The 11,915-nt window shown below is 45.0% G+C and overlaps 1 protein-coding gene across 2 annotated transcripts in view; it reads left to right on the plus strand.

Annotated features, from left to right (window-relative positions):
- The window catches only part of Ccdc160 (coiled-coil domain containing 160), a 10,594-nt gene extending 1,252 nt beyond the window's left edge, over window positions 1-9,342 (plus strand). The window contains exons 1-2 of one of the 2 annotated variants that reach the window (XM_005358460.3): window positions 1,230-1,326; window positions 7,995-9,342. In XM_005358460.3, the coding sequence (XP_005358517.1) occupies window positions 7,998-8,972 (975 nt within the window). In that variant the 5' untranslated portion in view covers window positions 1,230-1,326; window positions 7,995-7,997 and the 3' untranslated portion in view covers window positions 8,973-9,342. Of the gene's footprint in view, window positions 1-1,229; window positions 1,327-7,994 lie in introns of those variants that run through there. The other variant, XM_005358459.3, reaches the window with a different exon arrangement.
- The last annotated feature ends 2,573 nt before the right edge of the window (window positions 9,343-11,915 follow it).

Here is an 11,915-nt window from a genome sequence, read left to right on the forward strand (position 1 = left end):
TGCGCCACCACCGCCCGGCTAAAGAGGGCTTTCTTAAAAAGAAAATTATTTGTTCACTCTTCAGTCCACTCTTGCAATTGAGATACAATTCCTCCCATTGCTCAAATGAGAAAGTTAAAACACAGAGCAATCAAGAAAGACTTTTTCTTATATTAGTAATGGTTAGCATAGCACGCAAAAGTAAGTGGAGCCCTTTTGAGATAATGAAAACCAGTGATAAAACCAGGGCAATTTGAAAATTTAGTATCAGGAAGCTTGTGGGATCCTACAGGCCACTTCTGTCAGGGTCTTCAATAAAACACACATTAACAGGAGACCTCCACTCCCACCTCTCTCCCTTGTTGACTCTGGTTCTCAGGGAGGAAAAGGCAGCCTGAGAACTGCCCCTCCCCCCAGTGCAGCCGCGGCAGCTCCCAAGCACCGGTTAGAGCTGGTTCTCAAGGTTTAAAATTTTGAAAGCAGCTCTAAGTATTGTTCCCAAGTCACTCACTTGTTAGGTCTTGTTAAATTAGCTTATCCCTTTGAAAAATGCGTTTCAACCACTTTTCACTTGAGATTCCAAAGTCATAATTTCCTTTTCTCCCTCTTGGGTCCAAGAGAAGACCAACTTTCTGAAGAATTGCTCATGACTATATCTGGTGCCCCCATATTCCTTAGTTATCGGTCCATTGTAGAACTTCTGGCTATGCCATTGTGCTGACCTGCAAGGGTGTACATGGGGATAGGGATGGGGATATGATGCAACCCCCACATTATTAGCAACCCCAACTTCAACCTAGATCTTCCAAAGCAAAGTCTACATAGCATCATGTAACTAACAAATGAAACCTAGGGATTAACCCTATGCAACAGCTACTCCATCCCTCCACAGTCAGTGATCAAGTAGCCTTGAGCATCTCCCAGACCCACTCTAAAAGTGGTCTTTTAAACCCCATCCTATGGTGGATGGGGTTTGCCTTACACTTTCTCGACCCTTCCTATTCTGACTTAGTGTCTTCTCCCTGCCTTCCGCTGAAGCCACCACGGTGGCCGCCCTATCGGGCATGCTCAGTGCTCTGGCTTGGCCTGGACTCCCTTCCTTGTCTAGCAGTAGTCAACCTGCAGCGCCCGCCCGGTCCCTTCAGTGCCCGGGTCCCTTTAAATCCATCCGCCTGGTTGCTAGGCAACAGTGCGGCCCGCGCTGGAACTGCACTGCAGAGGCTCTGCCCCGGGCCGGCCTGGCCAGGTCGCAGTGGCTAGCACTGAACAAGGGGCTGCCGCCTGTCGGTGGTGGCCGGTTTCGGGGAAGAGTGGACAGGGCTCTCCAGACCACACCCGCACTTCCAGGTACGTCTGTGGAAGGGACATCCCGGGCGCCCCTGGCGCGCCCCTCTTTAACCCCCAACTCGCCGAGCAAGAAGGCAGAAAACCAAGGAAGTCCCAGCAGCAGGGTTTTTTGCTTTCTTGAGAGCCCAGGCTGGAGCTAGAGAGTGTTTGGGGGAAAAAAAAAAAAGAAACAGGGCGTGGGAAAAGGGACTGTGGAAGGAGAAGTGGGGTCAAGCCTGTCCATTCACCCGCCAGCTACAGGATCAGGACTGGGGAGGTGAAAAATGTCACCTGCAGTGGGGGCTCTAGCAACATCTCGTTCCTAGTCACTTCCCCCCCGCCCCCCCCCATTAGAAGCAAGGGTGGCGGGAGTTTCAGTTAACCACTCACAGAGAAAAAAAATTCCTCAAACTATGCATACAAAGATACAGCTTGATCGCAAGAATGTGACTCCCATAGTAATAAAGTCTCAGCCTTGGGAACTCAGGTGACTCCGTATCTTTTCTTCAAGAAGGAATAATTTCACACTAATAACAAAGAGTTGGGGCTGATAACCATACAGAGTACCCAGTTTTCAATGGCACCTTGTTTCTCTCACCATACTGGCCAAACAATAGAAAAGGACATACCCAGGGAAGTGAACCCTTGATCCATAGGGCCCTGAAAGACGAAAGCAAAAAGCAAGATCACTTCTCTTTGTTTTCACAAATTAACTGCGCTCCGAGGGAGGGAATCCAGGCCTAGGCTCCAGCCCTTTGCTACTGTGGCTGCTGTCTCCACCACTACCCGTGGCTCATATGGTCAACACTAAGGAATACAGTGCCATCGCCGTCCTTGTCCCTCCTGACATTGGTATTGCCTGAGGAAGGAGGATAGTGGCAGAAGAGTTGGGAAAATGTATTGAAAACTTAAAAAAAGAAATTGCTTCTGTCTGGTCCCACAATGTGGATAGACCCATGGACGTTCTAGGTGTAGAATGTGTGACTTTAAAGCACACTTCAGAGATGAGCACGGGTTTGGACCTTCTTGAAATTATATTTCCTGATTACGCTTCAGGGGGGTGGGGTAGGGTGGACTGTTTTTTCCAGCTCAAGTTGGAGGAGACCAGTGACATCCGGTCTAAGACCTTGGACCTCAGGAAGGGTAAGTACAGTTGTTCTGGCTGTTATCTCATCCTGGGAGTTGAGAAGCCCAGAGTCTTGCCCAACAGAAACCTTCAACTTTGGAACCGAATCATCAGTCACTGTCAGGACACTTTCAAGCCGGCCTCATAAACATTCAAAAGAAAAGTGCCCCGAAGCCTTCAGTTAAGCCAAACAAACTTCAAGGGAAAAATTAAAACCCTGGCCCTAAAATGCCATCCAAAACACTTTGTAAGCTAGGAAGAAGACTATGGATTTTCTTTTCTTCAAAAACAAAAACAAAAACAAAAAACAAAAAACATTCCATTAAAATCAAGTGTTATCAGATACCAGGGTGAACATTATGGTTGGCTCTGGGTCTGAATGCTCGCCCATGTTAAAGGAATATGACAGACAGGTACAAAGTGGAAAAATGAATTTCCTCATAGTTTGGCTTAAAAATTCTCAGGCTGTCCTTTAGCCAGAGTTACAACTTCTAGGAAGGCCAGGAAATGTGCATATTTAGATTTAGCGGTGACCCTGGTTTACTGGGATTGGGACAGTCCTGGTGTCAGGGGTCACGGTACTGGAGGTGGGCCATTTGCTATTAACCACCTGTGAAGCCCTTTCATCACTTCTGTTCTATGCCCTAAGACTCTGCAGCTCCCCGCAGACAAGCCTTCAGCAGTTCAGAAAGATGAGCCCTAGGATAGGGAGGCTTTTCTCATCGCTTCCTGCCCCAACCTCTACTTAATCCTTTCTCAAGATTTCCCCTCTCTGTCTGCTTTCAATAGCTAGTAAAACATAGAGATCCCCTTGGACGGCACGCAGTTCACTTGGATCTTCATTTTGTTATTAAGTGATTTCCTACAACTAGTAAAAGAGGGTGGGGAACGAGACTGTATCCTAGAGGAACTAGGTCAGAACTGTCTCTCTTTCCTGCCTGGAAGCAATGAAAATAGAAAAATGTTGCAATGCTTACTTTTCTTTTCCTGAGACAGAGCCTCACGCTTTAGCCCTGACTGGCCTTAATTCACTCTGTAGAGCAGGTTGGCCTCGAACTCACAGAGATCCGCCTTCTCCTGCCTCCTGTGTGCTGAGATTAAAAATGTGTGCCACCATGCCTAGCCGAGTAACATTTTCTTTTCCTATTTTGGCTGAGCAGTTTTTCCGAGGGTCGAAAGAGTGGAAACCACCAAAACTAAAGAGAGGGTGTTCTTTGGGCTAAAGGGGTCCTTTGTTTTCACCTAATGATCCCTGAAGGATAACTGAAAGCTCCGGCATTTTTTAAAGATTTAGTCACTTTGTATGTATGGGTATTTTGCCTGCATGCACAGACATGTGCACCACGTGCATACTACCTAGTACGATGGATCCCCTGGAACTGGAGTTGTGAGCTGCCTTGTGGGTGTTGGGAATTGAACCCAGGTCCTATAGAGTAGCAGCCAGTGCTCTTAACTGTGGAGCCATCTCTCCAGCCTGGAAAGTCAGTTGAGGGAAGTTGAGGGGCCAAATAGTGACAGAAGTTGCTCAGCATGGGTGTGTGTGTGTGGGGGGGTGAACTTTACCAACCATCACTCCAAGTTCACATAACTTGAGGAGGGACCTCTGTGAGATGAGCAAAAGCCTCTGACATCCTCCCAAACTGCTTCCCAGTAACTCCCCACCTACCTATGCCAAGCCAAACAGCTGCCATCACAAAGAAACCTATGTTTAGACAAAGAGAGTTCTGAAAATTTGAAACCATTTCCTAATGTAAATGGGATAACACAAGCGAGGGACAAGAACCATATTGGGGTTGTGTCAGGAACTTTCCCAAAGCATATGATTTCAAATACAAATATTTTAGAAAACAAATGATTAAGTTTCCTGTGCACCTTAATGGAAGATTCCTCCCCTGGGCCTGACCTTGAACATGAAAGAAAAGTGGTTTTATTGATTTCTTCTTTCCCAATAAACAGTAGCGTATCATTTTCTGAAGCCGTACAAAAGTAGAAATACTTCCCCCTCGTATTTTCAGTTCAATGATAAATCTGAGAGTATTAATAAATAATCACTCTCGGCTCTGTCCTCAACATTAATATTGTGTTGCCTCACATTAGGTTATTAATTCACTCTCAGTTTGTTTTGTCGGCAATTCCAAAACTCTTTTTTGTAGCTTTGTTTGTTTGTTTGTTTGTTTTTCAAGACAGGGTTTCTCTGTGTAACAGCCTTGGCTGCCCTGGAACTCACTGTGTAGATCAGGCTGGTTTTGAACTCACAGAGATCCATCTGCCTCTGCCTCTGCCTCTCGAGGGCTGGGATGAAAGGCGTGCGCCACCACCATCAGCTTATATTATTTGTAGAATTCTCGACTTCAAGTGATACTACTCTAGAAGCTTCTCCACCTCTTAGTTCACTTAAGACATCTTTGACACAAATCTTCCATACAGAGGTTAACATATGGAGAGGTGCTCGGGAAAGAAATCAGACAATACCCTATATGCATTTTTCATTAAGTAATGAATTGAATCGTTTTGAAAATACATATATATAAAGTTGAGGCAAGCCATCCCTTACTGCACAAAAATGCCCCCACTACTTTACCAACACGAAATAGTCCCCAGTGGATAAATGGTAGGCATTTTCAGGTGGGACACTAGCTAGAATTATCAGAAGCCCATTATTAATCCGTATCAGACACAAACGTAGGTACAGTTGTATAATATAGCAGTGTCTTCCGAAGGCCTTCCAGGGAATAATTTTTGTAGACGACCTCAAATGTTATTTTTGTCGTGACTTCATTTTTTTTCCCCATCTGCATTCTGACTGGATTCTTTGAGTTTTTCATTTCTCTTGGGTCCTTCAAAGTTCAATGTATAGTTGAGTAGACACAGGAGCAAACGTGCACGCTGCCCAGCTGGAAGGCCATGCTTGTACCGTTCTGCTGAGGCAAATTACCGCGTGGGGAGTTGATTAGGAACAAAATGGCTGTCGGGCCAGGGAGGGGTGGGGGATGTCATTATTTTTAAAGCATATTCCTTGTCCTTGCTCAAAATCTTCCTGCCACATTTGCTCTGCAGTAAAAGCAAACAGCCCTGAAGACAGGGCTGCTGACAGCCCTCAGCTCTAAGGAAACGTGGGAACAAGTCCTGAAAGGCTGTCTTGCCAGTGAAAGAGAAAAGGGAGCATCTAGGAGACCCTTTGACCCTGCCCGCGGAAGCCTGGGAGCCTTTCAGACCTTTCTTTCTCCCTTCCCCTCCCCCATCCAGCTTTTCTCTCTCCTCTTGTGGCTCCTTAAAGGATAACCTAAGCTCTTCAGACAATGGAGTCTGTTCTTTCAGCCTGCCGAATGACACCTAGTGGAGGAAGAAAAGGGGTTTTCAGAACAAGCACTGACCTGGGAGACCGGATCTCAGTTTTATGACTACAGGCTATGTGGCCTTGCTCAGGTCACTCAGTTTCTCTGAGCACAGTTATTTAATCAATGAACTCCTCCAGGTCCTTGGATAGAATACTGGATTTCTACGATCCATTGAAAGATAAATCCTTCTAGACACTCAGGAAATTCTACAGAGGCATGGGGAAGAAAAATAGGGTAAACTGAAAGAGTGTGTGTGTGTGTGTGTGTGTATGTGTGTGTGTGTGTGTGCATCTGAGAAGCAACTTTAAAATTTTTTTTTATTCTATGTGATTTTGTTTTTTGGTTGCATATAAGTCTCTGTGAGGGTGTCAGAGCCTATGGAATTGAAGGTAGAAACAGCTGTGAGCTGTCATGTGGGTGCTGGGAATTGAACCCGGGTCCTCTGGAAGAGCAGTCAGTACTGAGTCATCTCTCCAGCCCCCGCAACATTAAAATTATTAATGAAGACTTTTCTACATTAACTTTTATCCGTACCCAGACCTCTGTCTTAGATGTTTCCCTGCTTGCGTGTCCAGGTATAAAGTGAGTGGCCTCTCCTTCACTGGGCACAGCTGGCCTCTTTCCCAACCCATCCCACCGCTCTTGTCAGGCAGAATTAGGTGAAAACAGGCAGGCAGTAGTCAGTCATCTCTCTCTCTGTCTCTCTACCCTTGCTACCATGGCAAGCTTTTTTTCCCCCAAAATTCTCCGGTAAAATTGTGATTTTTGAAAGCTGTGGCAAACAAGCTAACCCTTCTCTCTTTCCTCTCGTATCAGTCCCTTCCCTCATGCTTATCGTGTTCATCTTTCTAAAGAGGAGAGAGCCCAAGATTCTGATCATCATTCCATTCCAGGACAGGCATATCGTAGATGTTGGACTGTGCCCAAGAGAATAAGAGAAATCAGAAAAGAGTATTTCTAGAGGGAAACCATGATTCTGGCGAATGTACACCCTGAATTTCTTGTCTGGGTTTGTCACCGTGCTCTGGGATTGGACCCCCAGATTTGTTACATACTAAATAAACACTGTCACTGAGCTACACTCCAGCCCTGATTAACTAACCTTTTTGGGGGGGTGCATTGTTTATTTTTTGAGATGAGGATCTCATGAAAGTCAGGCTGATCTCAAAGTCTATGTGTAGCCAAGACTGGCCTTGAACTCCTGGTCCTTGTGCCTGTAGCTCCTGGGAATGCTAGGGTTATAAAGTGTGTGCTCCCTACCACACCAGCAGGAATTGCCCTTTAATGTTTATAAATTTAGATGCCGGTTGTGATTTTGTACGCTAGGTTTTCACCTAAAAAATATACTCAGAGACAGAATAAGAAAAACACCTTTAATAGCATTAATATTTTCAATGGTTGATCTGGCAGCTCGTTATAAAATCGCTCTCCAAACAGAGAATTCTATATGCTTGGCAGGCTTTCCTAAAGGCAAAGTCTAAGACTGGACTAGCAGGAATTCATAGGTCAAAGCAGAAGGGCACTTGGCAGAGTTAGTCATGAGGAAGTCGGCCTGCTCCACTGGACCAGAAGCAGATCACGTTGCAGCAAGCCTTGAAGTTTCAATCACTTAAGGAATGAACAAACAGTGGTTCTGCCCGAGAGGACGAGGCACAAGGAAGGCACATGGAAGGAAAGGGTCTTACCAATATCTGCCTAGCAATCCCCAAATAACCTCTTTTTTAAAATATTTATTTATTTATTATGCATACAATATTCTGTCTGTGTGTATGTCTGCAGACCAGAAGAGGGCACCAGACTTCATTCCAGATGGTTGTGAGCCACCATGTGGTTGCCAGGAATTGAACTCAGGACCTTTGGAAGAGCAGGCAATGCTCTTAACCACTGAGCCATCTCTCCAGCCCCCCAAATAACCTCTTTATTATTGTAAAGCAGTCTGTTTTCGTGCACACAGCTGCCTTACCACAGAATCGTCTACAAAGAATAACGAAATATTTCATTTACTGATTCTGTTTCATGGCATGGAAGAATATTCGAGGTGCAGATGTTCACAGGCCTTAGCTCTGTTAGCCCTTTTCATTTACAAACGAGATCCAAGTCACTCTATTAGTTTGAGGCACCGTCAAATGTCCAGGTGCTTTAGGTACAACCAGCCTTCTTAGTTCTTTCTATGACTGGGCTAACCATGGAGATAATTTGGATTGGTTTTCAATTTTGTTTTTCAGGAAATGGATGCTAGACGAAAGCACTGGAAAAACAATAAGTTGACCCCTTTTTTAAATGAGCATGGTGTCCTAGAAGATGCTGCTCCTCTTCCGTCTTTCTCCGAAGAAACATCTTCAAACAAATCCTGGAGGATGGGGAGAGTTTCTAACTTTTCCAGCAGAAATGCTCAAGAAGGAAATAAATATATGAGGAAGGACTTTTATTCCCAGATAGCGGAAAGAGACCAAGACCCCAATTTAAGAGAGACAAGGATGAACGCGTCAAAGAATGCAGCAAACGCAAATTCTGTCTTCTGGGATTTTCTCGATCTGGACGGTGGTGCTACCAAAGAAAGTTCTCACAGCAGGGAGAGCGCCTCGGCGTGGACTGAGAAGGAATTGTCGGCGGCAGCACAAGTCGGCAAGAAGAAATGGACCGAAGCAATGCCTCCCAAACTCCGCCTGCACCTCCTGAACGAAGAGCTGGGAGAACTTAACCTCAAATGCCGGGAGATCGAAGAGGATTTTGAAAATGCCGAAAAAGAACTTTTGAATTCTCGAAAGGAAGCCTCGAGGAGATATGTCAATTTTCAAGAAACAGGGACAGCTGCTTCAAAGAATGACTGGGAACTGCAAGCTTTAAAAAACGACCTGACTGAAAAAGCGACAAACGTAAAAAACTTAACCAAAGAGCTCCAGCAAGCCAAAGAAGTCATGTACAGGCTGAATCTAGAGAACAGAAACTTGAAAGACTCTGTCAAGAAACTGAAGCGTCAAACTGAACTCAGCACAGCGCTCCTCAGAGAAGAGATGAAGTTGTTTTATGAGCTGGAAATGGAAAAGATCCACGTAGAGCTGGGTGCCATCAAGAGTGAGCTGAGAGCTGAGAAGAGCCTGCGAGCAAAGAACAGCAGAGCCCTGGAGTTGCTTGGAAGACACGTGGCTTCTGTGGTAAGGTCATCGCGTACTGCTGACCACTTTACCGGGAATGATCTTTAAACATAAGGGGGGAGAAAGCCTTTCCCTGGGCAAGCCATTGAGCCAAATCCATGTCGTACTATGTCTTTGTGTCCTGCTAAACTGTATTTGATAGCTTACAGTCTTTGCGGTGAATCATGTTAACTTTGAAGCGTCTGTGTTCTCTTTCGTTTTGAGAATCCGAATGGAAACTTCTGAAATCTCTTTTATATGGGTGCCTATATAATATTACTAAAACAAAACAAGGACAAAAACCCAAACGGATTTACCAAATCATGGATGAACCCAAGTCATAAGCCTCATTGTATGATCTTGTTAGCCATGTCCTTGGCACATGAATGTTCTCCCATCTGTGGTAAGCAGTGTGAATAATAAAATCTTGTTTACACGTATCAGCATAAAACATGCCTGTGAGTTTTATAGTTGCCTGGTCAAACTCAGCAGGACAAAAAGGCATCTGCTTTCTTTGGGGTCTAACCTTAATTAGGCCCATGTAAACATCTCGGGAACACAGTCTCCCCTGCTGATTGCCCCGTGCTGTTTCCTTGGACTTGGACACAGTTCTCATAGACTACAAGATTAGAGTCCCTGTTCCGACATTTGCTTAAACAGAGCCTGCCTCAGCCATGGCTCCTGCATTTTCTTAGGCTGGCCAGCAAGGGGGCTTTGTTTACATAGTTCTTCTGGAGTTCAGTCGGGGAATTCTCCAAGCTCCTTGCCTGTCTTCTGTCACTGAGCTAGTTCTGCTGTGGAAGGTGTTAGATGCCATCTAGACAAACTTCTAGTGTGCTGGCTTGATTTAGGTGATCACCCACCCCTGTAAGGGGCCTAGAAAGTGCCAATTGCTTTGTATCTACATGAAGCTGTGCTGCTTGTGGCCTTCATGGAAATAATGGCCTAGTTGAGTCTTTGTGTTGGTGGGTGTTGGCCATCAAGATTTCTGGCAATCAGACACTTACTTGTATGATATTTTTCGAGATTATAATATAATACCATCATTTGTTTTTTTTTTTTTTTTGGTTTTTCGAGACAGGGTTTCTCTGTGGTTTTGGAGCCTGTCCTGGAACTAGCTCTTGTAGACCAGGCTGGTCTCGAACTCACAGAGATCCGCCTGCCTCTGCCTCCCAAGTGCTGGTATTAAAGGCATGCGCCACCACCGCCTGGCTCCATCATTTCTTTTTCTCCCTCTAAACCCACTCGCATGGGCCCGTCTTGTTTTCTCTCAAATTCACGGCCTCGTTCTTAATTCATTGTTATGACATACCCATAAGCACATATGTACGTATGCACATGCAGGCATATTCCTAAATATACCCTGCTTAGTCTGTTTAATGGTACTTGTATGTATGCTTCAAATGCTTTGGGTCTTGGATAACCAGTTGGTTTGCTCTTCCCAGAGGAAGACTATTTCTCCCACTCTGAGCATCCTTAGTTTGCTGTAGTTCTTTATATAGAACTAAGGCCTCCTGAGCTTTCCCCAGTCCATCTTGATTTGTCTATTCCTGTTGTCCTTGTTCAGCTCATGTTTAAGCAATCATGTTGGTGAGACTTTATGGGTGTAGATTCTAACATACCCAGTCTCACAGAAAACTCCCCAATCCTCTGGCTCTTACAATCTTTCTGCCCCCTCTTGCAAAACGTGCCCTGAGCCTTGGGTTCAGGAGTAGTTTTCTAGATGTATCCGTTGGGACTGGGCTCCTTAACTCTGCGTTCAGATGGTGAGGAGTGCACTTCTCTGGCTCGAAGTACAAGCATTTAGAGTGCAGTTGGGGTCACACCGGCTTAGGAAAGGAGTGGTTGTAGGATCTTCTCTGAGACCTGTTACTTCACTAGCCATGGTGTTTTGTCAACGTGTTGTGTGTAAATGAGGGAATCTAAAGGAGTAAGTCACAAACAATCCCACACCAGTTTGGAATTATGATTAATAAAATGGTTATTTATTTAAAGGGAAAAACTTACAGATCACCATCCTAGACAACAGCCCCCTGCATGACCGGAAAAGTGTCTGGTAGTCAGAAGCAGAGTCCGAAGCAAGAGGAAGCGCGAGGGGCTACCACAGCTTTTTTGAAGCCAGAGATACCACGCCCAAATGGGCTGATATCTTAAAGGCTATTGGCTGAAGGAGCAGAAGGAGCTCCCGCAGCAGGAATCTCTAATTATTTTAATAATTTTATTTGTATGGCTGGTTTGCTTGCACAAATATCTGTGCACCACATATGTACCTGGTGCCTATGAAAGACAGAAGAAGGCATTAAATCCCCTGGAACTGGGTTACAGACATTGTGAGCCACCATGTGGGTACTGGAGATCAAACCCGGGTCCTCTGGAAGAGCAGCCAGTGCTTTTAACCTCAGAGCCATCTCTCCAGCCCCTTATTGGGGCATTTTAAAGCCCAAATGAATCAAATGTAATCACAGACTATGGGAATGGGATGTAGTTAGAAAGGTGATAAACGCCCCAACTGGGAGTCAGGACACTCTGATTTCTACTACTTGCTTTCCTGTTGACTAATTCCTTCTAGATCTAAAAGCCCTGTTTTATATAAAATGAGAGAGCAGATGCTCTTTGGGGCCGACAATGGTGGCATGGGCTTGTAGTTCCATCGCCGCAGAGGCAAGAACAGAAGGATCACTGCAGCATAGAGGTCCAGTGCCAACCCAGTCATCCTATATGAAACATTCCGTTCAGGTTTTAGGTAGTGACTTCAACTAAATTTTTATTCGAAAGTGTAACCAACTGTACCTGTGAGGAGGTGAAATTAGTGAGGCATCAGACACAATCAACTCTAATATTTTGGGGCTCCTGTACTTCGCACCCAAGGAAGTGTATGCAGGCTCTTTATGTTATTTCGACATTTCCAAACATTGTGCTGATAGATTTGTGGAACAAGTAAAAGAGGTTGTTTCTCCTTTCTCTCCTTTTTGTTATTCATTAAGATCAGGGAAGGTAATGAATGAAAGCAAA

Source organism: Microtus ochrogaster, chromosome X (assembly GCF_000317375.1).
Source record: "Microtus ochrogaster isolate Prairie Vole_2 chromosome X, MicOch1.0, whole genome shotgun sequence".
Classification (NCBI taxonomy): Eukaryota; Metazoa; Chordata; class Mammalia; order Rodentia; family Cricetidae; genus Microtus; species Microtus ochrogaster.